Source organism: Ranitomeya imitator, chromosome 6, assembly GCF_032444005.1.
Source record: "Ranitomeya imitator isolate aRanImi1 chromosome 6, aRanImi1.pri, whole genome shotgun sequence".
In the NCBI taxonomy this organism is placed as follows: Eukaryota; Metazoa; Chordata; class Amphibia; order Anura; family Dendrobatidae; genus Ranitomeya; species Ranitomeya imitator.
Genome location: NC_091287.1, coordinates 447,307,692 through 447,326,797, shown reverse-complemented (window position 1 = coordinate 447,326,797; position 19,106 = coordinate 447,307,692). Strand labels below are relative to the sequence as shown.

The following is a 19,106-nucleotide window of genomic DNA, read 5'->3' as shown; positions in this document are numbered from 1 at the left end:
AGAGACAATCCCGCTGACTATAAGAGCTTACACTCTACAGGAGAGAGACAATCCCGCTGACTATAACAGCATATACTCTACTGAAGAGAAAAAAGGAGAATCCTGCTGACTTGAAGAGCTTACACTCTACAGAAGAGAAAAATAGAAGACCCTGCTGACTATAACAGCCTACTCACAGCAGAAAAGAGAGAGGATCCGGCTGACCATAAGAGCTTACACTCTACAGAACATAGAGACTTACCCAGTGACTCTAGAGATGAAAAACAGCTTTGCTGTACAAACTGTGTCCCACTGGGAACAGCTGATCTGTGATGGCCCAGGTACTGACCACCACTGTACAAGGTATGAGAATCCCAAAGGTGTCATAGCTGCAGGATATTATGTGGACGCCCACATAGAAAAGCAAAATCCCGTTATCTGATTCTCCAGCAGTTCCGGGCAATTTCTAATTCAGATCTCCAAATGATCAAATTAAACTGCTAATTTCAGGAAATTTGACTGGAACTTGATCCTCCATGGATCGATCCGCTCATCTTTACTAAGTCTTATGAAATCTTCAGTGTATTATCACCTTAAGGGTTTTTCCTAAATGCTTGTTTCATCTCTGAAGGGTGGGTGGCAAGTGATATTATGGTTCAGGTACCATACAAGTTTAAATTCTACATATACAGTATGTAAAGCATCTGACTGGTGACCATGAACACCAACGTTGTCCTCCATTGCATGGTCTCTCTTGTGTTTTAAGGTACCGTCACACTAAGCGACGCTGCAGCGATATCGCTGCAGCGTCGCTGTTTGGTCGCTGGAGAGCTGTCACACAGACAGCTCTCCAGCGACCAACGATCCCGAAGTCCCCGGATAACCAGGGTGAACATCGGGTTACTAAGCGCAGGGCCGCACTTAGTAACCCGATGTTTACCCTGTTTACCATTGTAAATGTAAAAAAACAAACACTACATACTTACCTTCCCGGTGTCTGGTCAGGTCCCTCGCCTTCAGCTTCCAGCACTGACTGAGCGCCAGCTGTAAAGTACAGCGGTGACGTCACCGCTGTGCTTTACGGCTGGCCGGCGCTCACCAGTAACCTGATCACCCAGCAGGGGCCTGATCGTTGGTCGCTGTCACACATAATGATTTAGTTAACGATATCATTGCTACATCACAAAAAGCAACGATATCGTTAACAATATCGTTATGTGTGATGGTACCTTAAGTCTAAGACCCAGCTTTGAGTTTCCATTTTGATTGCCAATTTCTGGATTATCTCCTAAATAAGCTACATAGCAGGAGTTGTCAGCATTCTGGTGAGTCATTAATTAATGCATCTTCATTAATGCGCATAAGAATCTAAAAACAGAACTCTCTATCCTGAGATTAACTTTGCCTCCTCAGCAATGTTGTTTTCAATGAAAGGATAGCAATGTTAGGAAATGCTATAAACTTCAATTTGTATATGTTAATAAATGATAGGTACTGTATCCTAACCACATAGACAGAAGCTATAGATGTCATTACAATAAAAAGTATATTAAGCTATTGCTGTAAATGTCCTGCAGATAATCCCTTCATCCTAGATACCAGTGATGCGCTCCCCTATGCTCTGCCAGTCCCGTTACATGAATGTACACAGTGACTCTGGTGTAATCTGGGAGCTCATGTGTATTTGTCAGCATGGTAGGAACCTTCTATTATGTAATATTCTAAACTTGCCAAATTATTTTTCGAGCAGGGTGTCTTAAGTGCTTTAGTATTTCAGGCTTAACAGGCAAGCAGAAGCAAATGCCGGGCTTTCAGTGTATGAGAAATTGAAATGAGTGATATATTTATTACCTCGTGGTCCAGTTTCTGTTTACTTTAAAAGTTTTGTGTTCTCATAATATTAACACAGGCTGTTGGTTTATTTTTTCCTGCAATTTGATGACTTTCATAAAAGGTATATAATAAATATATATTTTTTTTTAATATCTTGGACTATTAACTCTGAGAATGTTCATTCATGATGTATTCTTACCTCTACAGCCTTACATGTTTCTTCTAGCTGACTGATCACTGCTTGAACCCGATCATTACAACCAACCAGTATAGCAATGCCATCTGATAATTCAGTCTATGCAAAAAAAGACAGGTGCAATTAATATAAGTACATATCAAGGATACAAAAAAGCATACAGGATATTTTGTCATCTGTGAGGAACAATGAAACAATTTAATGAAAATACTCTACGTGTGAGAGGTCCAGATTGTTGATGGTACAATTATTATATGAAATTTATGCACATTAGCTCTTCTGCAGAATTAAAGAAATCTGACTTGCATGTGGCAGCCATGAGGGGTATCTATCTATTAAGTGAATGTAAAGCCCTTTAAAACCCTTGCAATGTTTGATATTGCATATTTTCTATGGCCATAGCCTGTTTACCCCTGAAGATGTCTGTTTGCAGCGAAACATGCTGGAGGGCTTTGCATGTAAATGTATAGTGTGGTCAACTCGAAAATAAAGTGGTTGATGTCTACTGCAGACACACCATCTAACAGTGATAGAGTACATTAAACTATTGACAGTGAAAATTTACAAATTAATTACTGATAATAATGAAAGTAAAAATCAATCATTTTAATAATTTTGTAGGTGGGAAATCATTTCAGTTTCTCTTATTATTGAACAATACAAGTGATGCTTTATTGTTCTTTTGACCTGGTGGAAATAGGGAAATTTATTTATTATGGGTCTGAATTAGGAAGTTTCATTTTACTGTCAGGATGATTGTGTATGAGTTATGTAACACTAATGACACAGCTAATTGATATAGACAGGAGCAGACATGCAAATGCTTCTCACTAAATTAGAATATCATCAAAAAGTTAACTTTTTTGAGTTCTTCAATACAAAAAATGAAGCTCATATATTACAGTCATTACAAACAAAGTGATCTATTTAAAGTGTTTATTTCTGTTAATGTTGATGATTATGGCTTAGAGCCAATGAGATCTCAAATGTCATTATCTCAGTAAATTAGAATAATTAACAAAAAAACACCTGCAAAGGCTTCCTAAGTGTTTAACAAGGTCCCTGTTAAGGACTGGCGGAACGCACCATGTATAGATGGTAAGAAACTAGGTGCGTTCGCAGTCCGAGGTCCACCGTGCAGGTAAAAGACCCTGCAGCTAGCAAGACGGACAATATGGCGGTACACTAAAGGATACACGCGTGGGTTAAACCTCACCCAGCGTGAAGAAAGCGATCCTGTTAATCCACAGGACCGCAGTACCGCACTAGTGCGCGAGCAAGTGGTCAGCGGACTTAACCCCAGAAGGGATTGGAGCCCGATTAGACCCTTGCTGGCGTAACACCGCAACTGGGTGTGTAGAGAACCTTAAGGAATATAAGTGCACAAGAGTGCGAGCGATGCCGCACTAACGGACGCCACTAACCACCCAGACTCGGGTATGGAAAGCGCAAGACAGGCGCACGGCGCCGTACTGGCAGGCACAGCTACAGGACGCTGAGATGTGTTTTTAGTGCTGTAGGCTAAGTCGGGCGCTAGGTAGCAGCCATACACCTTCCGCGAACAGACATTTAATAGGGAAGGGGTTTCCAAGGACGACTTGCACTCACAACATACACACATCAACAATTGTTTGACAATACTAGCGCATGGCCGTGCGGTCATGCGCAGTTTATATAACAGCAGCACAGGAAGTGGCCACAGCACTTTTGCCCTTCTAGGACCTGCCAAGAGGACCAATGGAATGTGCTGCAGAGCCTGAGCACATGACCCTCGATCTCCAACGGGAGACCTTACGCTGGGCATGCTCAGTACATGCAGACAAGGACTTAGTCCCAGATAAGTCCGCTCGCTGCTGACCAGCACTGACTTTAATGGCAGAGACTGGAGAAGCAGCACTAACTCTCAGAACAGAGTGAGAATGAGCAAGACGCTGGGACCGACGTCCTTGCTGAGCAGGCTCCACTGCGGCTGGACAAGAATGGGAGACCGCAGCGGAAGTGGCTCGAGATTCCCCCTGTGCAGAAGCGGGAACTCGACCCCTAACATTACCCCCCCTCCTAGGGCCCCCCCCTCCTTGGGCCTCGCTACGTTCGAAGGCAGCAATGAGCTGCGGAGCCCGAATGTGCTCCACAGGCTCCCAGGTTCTATCCTCTGGACCATGACCCTTCCAATCCACCAAATAAAATTTTTTGCCACGTACCACCTTGCTTCCCACAATAGCATTCACCTCAAACTCATCCGTGGATGAACCCGATGTCCCAGCAGATAACTCAGAAAACCGAGACAAACGAACGGGCTTTAAGAGGGAAACGTGAAAGGTATCGGTGATACCAAGGCGTGGAGGAATGGCCAAACGGTAAACCACAGGGTTGACCTGTTCCAGAACTTTAAACGGGCCAATGTAGCGAGGAGCAAACTTAGTGGACTCAACTCGCAGCCTGATGTTACGGGCGGAGAGCCACACTAAGTCGCCGGGAGCAAAGACCGGAGCGGGACGCCGGTGTGTATCAGCCGAAACCCTCATTCTCTCCTTGGAGGCCCGAATGGCATCCTGTGTGCGGTCCCAGATGTCCCGTGCCTCCACCGCCCAGTCTGCCACCCTAGAATCGGTGGATGACACGGGCATGGGCACAGGAACACGCGGATGCTGGCCGTAATTAAGGAGAAAAGGAGTTTGGCCAGTGGAATCGGCTACGGCGTTGTTCAAGGCAAATTCCGCCCAAGGTAGCAAAGATGCCCAGTCATCCTGCCTAGCGGAGACGAAATGTCGCAAATACGTCACCAGAGTCTGGTTGGTTCTCTCCACCAACCCATTCGTCTCGGGATGATATGCAGAGGAGAGGTTTAACTCTATGCTGAGCAAACGGCAGAGCTCTCTCCAAAACCGAGACGCGAACTGGGGACCCCGATCGCTGACAATCTTATCAGGCATACCATGCAATCGAAAAATATGCTTCATGAACAACACCGCCAAGGCCCGTGCTGAGGGTAACCGAGGAAGCGGTACCAAATGTACCATCTTAGAGAAATGGTCGGTGACTACCCAAATAATGGAGCAGCCACGCGACTTGGGTAAGCCCACCACAAAGTCCATCCCGACCATCTCCCAGGGCCTGTCTGCCACCGGTAGAGGGTAAAGCAACCCAGCAGGCCGTTGCCGAGGAGACCGATTCTGGGCGCAAGAAACGCACGCCTGAATATAGTCCTTGACATCTCGGACCATATGCGGCCACCAATATGTTCTCGCCAAAAGCTCAGATGTCCTCTTGGTCCCAAAATGCCCACCCACTCTGGAGGAGTGAGCCCAAGAGAGAACCTCCGGTCGCAAGTTAGCTGGCACGAAAGTCTTGCCCGGGGGCACAGACTCCAGCGAAACCGGAGCTACAGTTCTCAAGCTCTCAGGCGGGACAATAAGCCGAGGCTCCTCCTCCTCCTCAGATGACACTACGGAGCGGGAGAGAGCGTCGGCACGAACGTTCTTCTCCCCGGAGAGAAAATGGAGGGTAAAATGGAACCGGGAGAAAAACAGGGACCATCTAGCCTGGCGAGAATTTAGCCGCTGGGCCGTCTGTATATACACCAAGTTCTTGTGATCAGTGAAGACTTGGAAGGGAAAGCGAGCTCCCTCCAAGAGGTGTCTCCACTCTGAAAAAGCCAACTTCATGGCTAGCAACTCCCTGTCCCCGATGGAATAATTCCTCTCCGCTGGTGTGAAAGTTTTGGAGAAGAAGAAGCAAGGATGCTTCCGACCTTGAGCATCCTTTTGGAAAAGGACTGCTCCAGCACCAACGGATGAGGCATCCACCTCCAAGATGAATGGTTTATCTACATCGGGGCGATGTAGGATGGGAGCGCTAGCGAAGTGTGACTTAATCGAGAGAAAAGCCTTGGAGACCTCCTCTGACCACAACTTGGGATTTGCTCCCTTCTTGGTGAGGGCGACCAAGGGAGCTACCAAAGTTGAGAAGTGTGGAATGAACTGGCGATAGTAATTAATGAACCCCATAAAGCGCTGCACCGCTTTAAGAGAATGGGGTTCCTGCCAGTCCATTACTGCCTGTAGCTTGGCAGGATCCATAGCCAAACCCTGGGCAGAAATGATATAACCAAGGAAAGGCAAGGACTCCTGCTCAAACACACACTTCTCCAACTTAGCGTAGAGGGAGTTTGCCCGTAAGAGGTCGAAGACTTTGCGAACATCTCTCCGATGGGAGTCTATATCTGGAGAGTAGATGAGAATGTCATCCAGATAGACTACGACCGAGGTGGTGAGCATATCCCGAAAGATGTCGTTCACAAAGTCTTGGAAAACGGCTGGGGCATTACAGAGCCCAAAGGGCATCACTAGATATTCATAGTGCCCATCCCTGGTGTTAAAAGCCGTCTTCCATTCATCCCCCTCACGGATGCGAATCAGGTTGTAAGCACCCCGCAGATCTAACTTTGTAAATACCTTTGCTCCCCGTAGCCTATCAAAGAGCTCAGATATCAGGGGTAATGGGTACTTGTTCTTAACGGTAATGGCGTTAAGACCCCTGTAGTCTATGCATGGACGTAAGTCTCCAGTCTTCTTCTGTACGAAGAAGAACCCAGCCCCTGCCGGTGACACTGACTTCCTAATGAATCCTCTTGCCAGATTCTCCTGAATATACTGGGACATTGCCTCCGTCTCCGGGAGAGATAACGGGTAGACTCGACCCCGGGGAGGCTCAGCACCAGGCAAGAGGTCAATAGGACAGTCATAGGGACGGTGAGGCGGAAGAGTCTCCGCAGCTCTTTTGGAGAACACGTCTGCATGGGACCAATAGTGCTTGGGGAGAGAGGAAAGATCTGCGGGTACCTGTGTAGTAGCAACCTGAACGCACTCCCTCTGACATCTACCCTCACAGGATTTACTCCATCCCAAAATTCTCCCAGAGGACCACTCAATATGAGGAGAATGGTAGCGAAGCCATGGCATCCCCAACAGGACCTCATCAATTCCCTCAGGAATGACTAATAGGGAGATTATCTCCTGATGTGATGGAGACACAGACAGCGTGAAAGGAATGGTTTGGTGGGTAATCTGTGAAGGTAGTGTTGACCCATTTACCACTCGAACGGTCACTGGCTGGGCGAGCATCACCAAGGGTATTGCGTGACGCTGGGCAAAGGCGGAGGACATAAAGTTACCCTCTGCCCCAGAATCCAAGCAAAGCTCGACCGTAAGAGTGGATGGGCCTATGGTAATTGTCCCCTTGAAGGACAACTTTGAGGCAAACGTCGCCGTGTCTAGTGTACCTCCTCCAACTGCCACTAGACGCTGACGTTTCCCCGACCGCTGAGGACTCTTGGAGACAAGACGTCCTGACTGCTGGCAAACATGACGGACTTTATGTGCACGAGCGGACTGAGACTTAGATCCCGCTCGTGTCACCTCCAAGGTCTCATGTGACTCAGATGCCTGGACTGGGGATTCCAAAGGTTTGGCGAAGGTAGGAGCCAGCCGAAACCTCTGCCTACACTGGGCTCGTTCCAACCTCCGCTCGTTAAAACGGAGGTCTATACGAGTAGAAATAGATATTAACTCCTCCAGTGTGGCAGGAATCTCCCTAGTAGCCAGAGCGTCCTTAACATGGTCAGCCAGGCCCCTCCAGAATATGGGGATAAGGGCTTTGTCCGACCACTCCAGCTCGGAAGCTAAAGTACGGAACCGGACAGAAAAATGGCTGACCAAGGACTCACCCTGAGTTAATGCCAGTAGTTGGAGCGCTGTATCATGGGTGAGTTGAGGTCCTAGAAAGACCTTTTTCAGCGTGCCCAGAAACAACGGAGCACTCTGCACCACATGATCATCACGCTCCCACAGCGGCGTAGCCCACTCCAACGCCCTGTCCGACAACAGCGAGACAATAAATCCCACCTTAGCCCGCTCTGTAGGAAAACGTGCAGCCAGGAGCTCGAGGTGGATAGAGCACTGACTCACGAATCCCCTACAAGTTTTGCAATCTCCAGAAAATTTTTCTGGCAACGGGAGGCGGGATAATGTCGGAACAGGGGTGGCAGTGGACAAGGTTGCTGCCGCCACGCCAGCAGCCTTTACAGCAACTGCGGTAACATCCACAGCTGAGGTTGAGTTCTCGATAACCTTCAACCTACCCTCCAACTGCTGGATATACCGCAAAGATTGCTGAATGTCCGCCATACTAGCCAGACCTTGGCGCTAGTATTCTGTTAAGGACTGGCGGAACGCACCATGTATAGATGGTAAGAAACTAGGTGCGTTCGCAGTCCGAGGTCCACCGTGCAGGTAAAAGACCCTGCAGCTAGCAAGACGGACAATATGGCGGTACACTAAAGGATACACGCGTGGGTTAAACCTCACCCAGCGTGAAGAAAGCGATCCTGTTAATCCACAGGACCGCAGTACCGCACTAGTGCGCGAGCAAGTGGTCAGCGGACTTAACCCCAGAAGGGATTGGAGCCCGATTAGACCCTTGCTGGCGTAACACCGCAACTGGGTGTGTAGAGAACCTTAAGGAATATAAGTGCACAAGAGTGCGAGCGATGCCGCACTAACGGACGCCACTAACCACCCAGACTCGGGTATGGAAAGCGCAAGACAGGCGCACGGCGCCGTACTGGCAGGCACAGCTACAGGACGCTGAGATGTGTTTTTAGTGCTGTAGGCTAAGTCGGGCGCTAGGTAGCAGCCATACACCTTCCGCGAACAGACATTCAATAGGGAAGGGGTTTCCAAGGACGACTTGCACTCACAACATACACACATCAACAATTGTTTGACAATACTAGCGCATGGCCGTGCGGTCATGCGCAGTTTATATAACAGCAGCACAGGAAGTGGCCACAGCACTTTTGCCCTTCTAGGACCTGCCAAGAGGACCAATGGAATGTGCTGCAGAGCCTGAGCACATGACCCTCGATCTCCAACGGGAGACCTTACGCTGGGCATGCTCAGTACATGCAGACAAGGACTTAGTCCCAGAGAAGTCCGCTCGCTGCTGACCAGCACTGACTTTAATGGCAGAGACTGGAGAAGCAGCACTAACTCTCAGAACAGAGTGAGAATGAGCAAGACGCTGGGACCGACGTCCTTGCTGAGCAGGCTCCACTGCGGCTGGACAAGAATGGGAGACCGCAGCGGAAGTGGCTCGAGATTCCCCCTGTGCAGAAGCGGGAACTCGACCCCTAACAGTCCCTTAGTCTGTTTCAGTAGGCTCCAAAATCATGGGGAAGACTGCTGATTTGACAGATGTCCAGAAGGCAGTCATTGACACATTCCACAAGGAGGGTAAGTCACAAAAGGTCATTGCTAAAGAAGCTGGCTGTTCACAGAGTGCTGTATCCAAGTGTATTAATGGAAGATTGAGTGGAAGGAAAAAGTGTGGTAGAAAAAGGTGCAGAAGCAACTGGGATAAACGCAGCCTTGAAAGGATTGTTAAGAAAAAGCCATTCCAAAATATGGGGGGAGATTCACAAGGAGTGGATTTCTGTTGGAGTCATTGCTTCAAGAGCCACCACATACAGACGTATCCAGGACATGGGCTACAAGTGTCGCATTCCTGGTGTCAAGCCACTCATGACCAATAGACAACGCCAGAAGCGTCTTACCTGGGTCTAGGAGAAAAAGAACTTGACTGTTGCTCAGTGGTCCAATGTGTTGTTTTCAGATGAAAGTAAATTTTGCATTTCATTTGGAAATCAAGGTCCCAGAGTCTGGAGGAAGAGTGGAGAGGCCACAATCCAAGCTGCTTGAGGTCTAGTGTGAAGTTTCCACAATCAGTGATGGTTTGGGGAGCCATGTCACCTGCTGGTGTGGGTCCACTGTGTTTTATCAAGACCAAAGTCAGCGCAGCCATCTACCAGTAAATTTTAGAGCACTTCATGCTTTTGTCTGCCGACAAGCTTTTTTGGAGATGGAAATTTAATTCTCCTGCAGGACTTGGCATCTGTCGATACTGCCAAAAGTACCAATATCTGGTTTAAAAAAAACAGCATCACTGTACTTGATTGGCCAGCAAACTTGCCTGACCTTAACCCTATAGAGAATCTATGGGGTATTGTCAAGAGGATGATGAGAGACACCAGACCTAACAATGCAGATGAGCTGAAGGCTGCCATCAAAGCAACCTGGGCTTCTATAACACCTCAGCAGTGCCACAGGCTGATCGCTTCCATGCCACGCCACATTGATGCAGTAATTGATGCCAAAAGGGCCCCAACCAAGTAATGAGTGTATTTAATGAACTTAAATTTCAGCATTCCAACATTTCGGATTTTAAAATCATTTTTCTACCTGGTGTTATAAAGTATTCTAATTTACTGAGATAATGACTTTTGGGTTTTCATTGGCTGTAAGCTATAATCATTAACATTAACAGAAATAAACACTTGAAATAGGTCACTCTGTTTGGAATGACTCTATATAATATATGAGTTTCACTTTTTGTATTGAATACCTGAAATAAATTAACTTTTTGATGATATTCTAATTTAATCAGAAGCAATTTTACCCTTGGTGCAACCTACTACCCCCATCGCAGGTAGAATTGTACATTATGATGAGCGATTGGATTTCAAAGGGCCCGTATATTGTTTTTGCACAGGGGACCTCTTCTCTCTATGTCCGCCCCTGGTTGTTGATATCATTTTTTGATGACATTTGCATATTATTATACACCATTGTGTGACTGCTTAGAGGGACATTTCATGTCCAGGGTAACAAATACAGAATATACTATATTAGCAAAATTATTGGGACACAGCTATAAGTCATTTAATTATTTCTCTTTTTTTCATTTAGTCTGATTGAAACTGGTGCATAAAATCCAAACCTTAGTCATGCAGTTTGCTTTTACAAAAATTTGTGAAAAAAATTGATCTCTTGAAAGAGCTTAGTGAATTTAAATATTAATATATAAAAGATACCACAGGTGTTACAAGTCAGTTCATGAAACATCTTCCCTTCTAAATATTAAACGATCAACTATGAGTGGTGCTATTGAAAAGTAAAAACATTTAGGAACCAGAGCAACTCATCATCCCAACCATAAAGTGGAGACTACGTAAAGTCACCGAGCTGGATCAGCATGTGCTGAGTGAGGTGCATAATGCATAAAATTCAAGAATGATCTGCTGAATCCTGAGTTTACTGGGAGCTTCATGGCATTAGTTTCCATGGTGTATGGAAAGCTTACATTTCCAAGCACAATGCCAAGCTTTGGATGGAGTGGTGAAACCATTGGACTCTGAAGGGTTGGAAATGTGTTTTTTTGGTTGATGACTTACACTTTTCTATTTTGCAGTCTGATTGTTTTATAGAAACCACATAATACACAATATTGTCTTCATAATATACGTAATTTTATTAAAGACACCAATCCGATTTGTCACAAAACATGATAAAAAACATATAACAATACTAAAAACAAGGAGGGAAGGGCACCATGTATAATCAAATTCAATACATAGGGTGCTAAATAAATCCAGTTAATGCTGGTAAGTAAAGGCACACATATATACTCTACACTGAATATTCCATGATCTACCAAAATCAATAGAGTGTTATGTGTAAATATATTTCAAATCCTAGTAGTACAAAATAAATAAATAAATAAGTGATATATTTAATGCATTTATAATAAGGTATATGTAAACCCAAAAGTATCATAAAGTGCGAAAGTGCAATCATGTCCCATAACCTCTTCCATAAGAGTTAGAAGCATAATATATATCCATATACTAGCCAGGATTCATTCCCAAAATGGTGTTGCTGCTGCCCCTCACTCCACTCTTGGATTTATATAGCACCTTATGTATTGAATTTGATACTATATGGTGCCCTGCTCTCCTACTTTTTAGTATTGTTATATGTTTTTATCATGTTTTGTGACAAATTGGATTGGTATCTTTAATAAAATTATGTACACTATGAAGACAATATTGTGTATTATGTGGTTATTATGGTTTTAGTTGTTCAAGTGGTTTTTTTGGGATAAGATTTTGTTGTCTACTTGAATTAGATTTATTATACTGTTGATAGGTTATTCTTACTCCTATATTTTTTTGTTTAATGATTGTTTTATAGAGATTGGTGGAAGGCTCTTAGTTCTAGCAAAAGCAAATCCTATTGTCTTAGTCTACCAAGACATTGTGAACAACTGAATGCTTCCAACTTTGTAGGAAGTTTGAATAGGGCCCTTTTTTTATTCCAATGTGTGTGCCCCAGTGCGCAAAGCAAGGTCCAAGAGTGCATGGTTGGGGGAGTTTGTTGTGTAAGAACTTAGTGTACAAAGCAGGAGAAAATCCAACGTTGGCAAAAATGTATAAAACATGACATTTATTTAGACTACTTTGAAAACAAATAAAAAATTGAAGAATTATTAAAACACCATGATAGCTTAGGAGCCAGCCTGATTCCTCCGCGCAATCGGTTCTAGCTCCAAAGGTGATAATAACGCTATATTAAAAGTCTTGTCTCCTACTCAGACTACTTATAATTTTATTCCCTCGTGTAAAATAACAACAGCCTATATTCACCACTGGTGCTGGCACCATTCCAGAAACACCAGTGCCTGGTCTCCTGGGGCTCGTGTGATGTTCTTATGCCACGTGAGCACTGCAGCCAATCAGTGGCTGCTTCACTCTCAATTTCTTCTGACTAAACTGACACTCAGAAGAAGTAAAAACTGCTACTGCTCTCTGACTTCTTCCGAATGTCAGCTATGTCTGAAGGAAGCGAGAGTGAAGCAGACGCTGACTGGCTGCGGAGCTCAACTGGCATGAGCCCCGAGAGACCAGGCGCCTACGCCACTGGAATGGCTTCAGAGGTGAGTATAATCTGTTTTTATTTTATAGAGAGGGGATAAAGCAATTGAGAAGAGATTGTCTGAGTAATAAACAATCCTTTTAATGTCATGAATTTAGAAGGGATTTTTGTATAATTTCCAGGTGTAATGTGTAGGTGTCATAAGAACTACATAAGAACTACACTATCATTTGTAATCCTTTAAAAGATATGTGTTTTTAGAATTTTGATATAAATAATTAAACATGTTAATTGCTGCTATCTGGGGCTTTGATCTTTTTGGAAGTGTGAATGCACTAGAACTTACAATAAATGTAAAAGCTCTGCCACAGAAAAAAAGGAATAATCATCTTTTCGTACACTGTTGAATTTTATTCTTACTCATAATAATTACCTAAATCAGATCCATAAACCACAAAGGACTCAAAGAAAACATATTAAATATAATTATGTAATTAGCTATATCATCGCTTCACTTTGTATCATGTTAATTCACATTATTTTTAAACAATATCAATAAGACATTAACAGGACATAATAAGTACAAATACAGATATTAACTTTGTGAAGTCAAATTGTAAACTCAGTATAGCGGCCCTCCACCTCCTTCTGATGCTAAAGGTACCGTCACACTGAACGATATTGCTAGCGATCCGTGATGTTGCAGCGTCCTGGCTAGCGATATCGTTGAGTTTGACACGCAGCAGCGATCAGGATCCTGCTGTGCCATCGTTGGTCGGAGCAGAAAGTCCAGAACTTTATTTCGTCGCTGGACTCCCGCAGACATCGCTGAATCGGCATGTGTGACGCCGATTCAGCGATGTCTTCACTGGTAACCAGGGTAAACATTGGGTTACTAAGCGCAGGGCCGGAAAGCAGAGCACAGCGGTGACGTCACCGCTGTGCTTTCCGGCTGGCGCTCACACTCAGTGCAGAGAAGCACAGCACCGGGGGACAGACACCGGAATGTAAGTATGTAGTGTTTGTTTTTGTCTACGTTTACGCTGGTAACCAGGGTAAACATCGGGTTACTAAGCGCGGCCCTGCGCTTAGTAATCTGATGTTTACCCTGGTTACCCGGGGACTTGGTCGCTGGAGAGCTGTCTGACGCTGCAGCGATCGGGATCGTTCTCTAGATCGCTGCAGCGTCGCTAAATGTGACGGTACCTTAACACCTTCTACTCCTTGTGATTACATCATGCCGTGTAAGATCTTTAAAAACCTAATTTCTTTAGAGATACAGCTGTCATTCAAACTTCTACAACCCCAAATGCTACAATAAAAAAAAAAAATTTTGAATTATCACATTTGAAAATTACCTTTTGTCCCTGGAAAACATGACTGAGGGGGGCTACCTCACAATTTTTGTGAGCCCCAAATACTTTACACATGGAGCATGTTGGCACCTCACAAGTCAAACAGTATATGTTAATTTTTTCATCTTCGTGTTCTTCACATATTGGTTGGTTCGATTTTCTTTCAGGCCTGTGAAACATTAATTCATGATAAATTAGTGAATTATATCCGGTATTATTATATTAAAATTGTTTAAGAGAATATAGACAGATTTACTAATCCAGTCTAATATGTACATAGCATCATCTTAGACTAAACAAGATGAAAATGTACCAAATTTATTACAGCAACTCATGCAGTTTGATGAACAGTGCATAAAAGTCACCAACATTTTGATGACTCTATGACTATAGAGTTTTAACCTTCTCTGGAATTAAAGAAGCACTCATCCCACCATTTTTTTTATCCTTTTAACATATTGCAGTAATCAGATGATATAGCAATGTGCACTTACATTTGCTCATTTTGCCTTTCTAACCAGATAATTCTTCTCTTTTTTCTGCTCTATGTAAGAAGATGAAGTCTCTTTTTCCTGCAAAAACCATTCCACTCTTCAACTCCTAGCTGCTCCCTCTTCCACCCTGCCAGGGACTTTTGCAGTGACTCATACCATACAGGGAAAATGTACTTCCTGTTTCTACATACAGCTTAGGCTGGTTTCACATTTGCGGATGGAGTTGCTGCAGAGGGCTGCGTATGTCCTCCATGAAGCTCCGCCCACCGCCGCACCTCCTCCGGTCAGCTCCCCCTACGTCGGCGTTCAGCGTGTGTACCCTATTTTTATCGTACGCAGGCCATGCCGATGTATACGGAGGCCTCCCCCTGCATCGTTTTGACAGTGCAGTGACCTGCGCCGAACGCAATGAGTTGCAATTTGGTGCGGTCGCCGCACCATCAAAACGACGCATGCATAGACATCCACATACATAGGCATGGCCTGTGTACCTAATGGTAAAGATAGGGTACGCAGGTCGCATGCTGACGTAGGCGAAGCTGACAAGAGGTGGGCAGAGCTTCACGGAGGACGTACGCAGCCCTCCACAGCACCTCCATCCGCAAATGTGAAACCAGCCTTAGCAGGATTCGGCTAGTCAGTATTTAATGAAAAACAGAAGAATTAACTGGACAGAAAAGCAAAATTAGCAATTGTAAGTACACATTGCTATATCATATGATGATTTCAATATATTAAGAGGATAAAAACTTTGATGGGAGTTCGTTAACATCAGCACAAAAACTGTGCCCCCGCCAGGAACCTGTTGGCATGGGCTTCCATGGTAGATGCATGCAACCTTACATTTCTCAGCACAATGCCAATCGTCAGATGAAGTGATGTAAAGCACAGCTCCACTGGAATCTGGAGCCATAGAAACATGTTCTTTGACGTGATGATTCAAAGTTTTCTATGTGGCAGTCTGATGGACCAAATGCTGTTCATTGCATCTTTAAGCACGTTGCCTATTTTGAGCATATTGGCAAAAGCAGCACAATAGTTTATCTACCCCATACTTTGCAATTCCACTTAGTGATAAGAGCTAATCATGAAAACTCTTGGCAGCAGGGCAGGCCACAATCATTTTAACTCTGAGGCTATGTGCACACGTTGCGGAATTTGCTGCGGATCCGCAGCTGATCAGTTTACATTCCGCAGTATGTCAATTCTTTGTGCAGATTCCACAGCGGTTTACACCTGCTCCATAATAGGAATCCGCAGGTGTAAAACCGCAGGTGGAATCCGCACAAAATCCGCAGTAAATCCCCAGGTAAAACGCAGTGCCTTTTACCTGCGGATTTTTCAAATCTGCTGCGGAAAAATCCGCAGAGCTCCAAACTATGTGTGCACATACCCTAAGAGGCTCAAATCTTGAAGGAGGGTTGTCCAAACTAGAAATTTTTTTTAAAACAAATGCAAAAGAATATCTATAGTTAAAACAAATAAGCATAATCATATACAAAGAAAAGCTTAAAAATGTAGACTACACAATATTAACTTATTAAGACACAACTTGTAAGATTTTTAGATCATTTGTTCCATGTGCTAGGACTCATTCTTATATGTCTAGTCACACTGTCTTTTTTTATAAGAAAAAAATTAATCCTTTAGTTTTTTATGGTATTATTAATTGTAACACTACACAAGCATGTAACATTTTTCAGTGTATCCTGAACAGGCAAAAAAAAATGTTTGGCTACAACAGCAATATGGAAACTTTGTGTTCTTGCTTATAATATTTTAACTATGGTGGTAGGTGAACATTACCGAGTTTTCTTAAATGAGTAAAGCAACTAACACTGCCAGCTCTGATGAATTTCTGAGTACAGATGATCATAAAAAACATGAATCAGTCAATGAGTGCAAGGAAAAAAACAGCAGCAAGTCTTACAATTTATAAAGCAATAATCCCCGACTAAATGCCTGTCATACGCTATTCCTACTGCCCCACCTCCCTTTTGATGAATTGCAGATAAGAGCAGTACCATTGTTGAATAAAAAAGGAATTTAAATAGGCCTTGAAATTTTTTTTCTTGTTTGTGGCAGTAAGAAACTGGAATAATGCAAGTTGCATTGTCAGATTTGATGAATTTCTGAGTACAGATGAATGTAAAAAACATGAATTGGTCAATCAGTGCATGGAAAAAAACAGCAGCAAGGCTTACAATTTATAAAGCAAAAATCCCTTGACTAGATGTCTGTCATACACTACAGTCATGGCCAAAAGTTTTGAGAATGAGACAAATATTAATTTTTCCAAAGTCTACTGCTTCATTTTTTCTAATCGCAATTTGCATATACTCCTGAATGTCAGAGTGATCAGCTTAACAGCAATTACTGTACTTGCAAAGTCAATATTTGCCCAGAAAATGAACTTTAACCCCCAAAACACATTTCAACATCATTCCAGTCCTGCCTTAAAAGGAGCAGCTAACATCGTTTTAGTGATTGATCCATTAACACAAGTGTGGGTGTTGATGAGGACAGGGCTGGCTATCAATCAGTCATGATTAAGTAAGAATGACATCACTGGACACTTTAAAAGGAGGCTGGTGCTTGGTATCATTGTTTCTCTTCAGTTAACCATTGTTATCTCTAAAGAAACACGTGCAGCCATCATTGCACTGCACAAAAATGGCCTAACAGGGAAGAGTATCGCAGCTACAAAGATTGCACCTCAGTCAACAATCTATTGCATCATCAAGAACTTCAAGGAGAGAGCTTCCATTGTTGTCAAAAAGGCTCCAGGGCGCCCAAGAAAGACCAGCAAGCGCCAGGACCCTATCTTAAAACTGTTTCAGCTGCGGGATCGGACTACCAGCAGTGCCGAGCTTGCTCAGGAATGGCAGCAGGCTGGTGTGAGTGCTTCTGCACGCACTGTGAGGTGGAGACTCTTTGAGCAAGGCCTGGTTTCAAGGAGGGCAGCAAAGAAGCCACTTCTCTCCAGAAAAAACATCAGGGACCGACTGATATTCTGCAAAAGGTACAGGGAGTGGACTGCTGAGGACTGGGGCAAAGTCATTTTCTCTGATGAATCCCCTTTTCGATTGTTTGGGACATCTGGAAAACAGCTTATTTGGAGAAGAAGAGGTGAGCGCTACCACCAGTCTTGTCTCATGCCAACTGTAAAGCATCCTGAAACCATTCATGTGTGGGGTTGCTTCTCAGCCAAGGGAATCGGCTCACTCACAGTCTTGCCTAAAAACACAGCCACGAATAAAGAATGGTACCAGAATGTCCTCCAAGAGCAACTTCTCCCAACCGTCCAAGAGCAGTTTGGCGCCCAACAATGCCTTTTCCAGCATGATGGAGCACCTTACCATAAAGCAAAGGTGATAACTAAATGGCTCATGGAACAAAACATAGAGATTTTGGGTCCATGGCCTGGAAACTCCCCAGATCTTAATCCCATTGAGAACTTGTGGTCAATCATCAAGAGACGGGTGGACAAACAAAAACCAACAAATTCTGGCAAAATGCAAGCATTGATTATGCAAGAATGGACTGCTATCAGTCAGGATTTGGTCCAGAAGTTGATTGAGAGCATGCCAGGGAGAATTGCAGAGGTCTTGAAGAAGAAGGGTCAACACTGCAAATATTGACTTGCTGCATTAACTCATTCTAACTGTCAATATTACCTATTGGTACTCAGAATATGATTGCAATTATATTTCTGTATGTGATATAAACATCAGACAAACACTAATAAAAACCAGAGGGCAGCAGATCATGTGAAAATATAATTTTGGTGTCATTCTCAAAACTTCTGGCCATGACTGTATAACTACTGCAATACCTCACCATAGACGAATTGCATATAAGAGTGGTATTATTATAACAGAATAGAATCTGTTTGAATTAGCCCTGAAAAAAAGCAATTAATTTAATATAGCAGCATCAAAGACAGGGGAATATAGTTGAGCATTTCACATGTACTCAGCCTGAAATGAAGGAGACCAAGATCTTCTGTGCTTACTGTGTAAACTCTCCTGTCCCAGCTGTGAAATCCTATATGCAGTATGAGAACTTCCTATGTGACAACCACCTGACAGCACACAATAAGGCACTGGATCATATACTAATATAACCCATCAGTTCTTTCGGTTTACTTTTTTTTTTTACCTCAGCTAGAAGATGGATCCACAGAAAATAATTTTTTCCCATCACTAAGGAGTGTGTCTCCTATACTGTTAAAGCATATGCACTAGGTGCAAGGGATGCCAAAAATTAGAAGGAGGCACTTCAATACCCCTTTAATGAGATGTAGTGGAGGGCCTCAGAAAACATTTTTGCCCCATTATTAAGGAGTAGGTATCCTAGGCTGGTAATGCCCATGCACTAAGTGTATGGACTGAAAAACATTTACCCCCAGGGGGTATACATATGTATCAAAGAATGTTAGAAGTAGGTCTCTAAAAATTGTTAATGCGGGCATCGTAAA

General features: G+C 43.8%; 1 protein-coding gene across 1 annotated transcript in view; it reads right to left on the bottom strand.

Annotated features, from left to right (window-relative positions):
* Positions 1 to 19,106, bottom strand: part of TRIM55 (tripartite motif containing 55) — a 234,433-nt gene that overhangs the window by 138,634 nt on the left and 76,693 nt on the right. Inside the window, exons 3-4 of the mRNA XM_069732331.1 lie at positions 14,136 to 14,301; positions 2,012 to 2,107 (exon numbers count right to left, since the gene is read on the bottom strand). Coding sequence (XP_069588432.1) covers positions 2,012 to 2,107; positions 14,136 to 14,301 — 262 coding nt within the window. The remainder of the gene's footprint in view (positions 1 to 2,011; positions 2,108 to 14,135; positions 14,302 to 19,106) is intronic.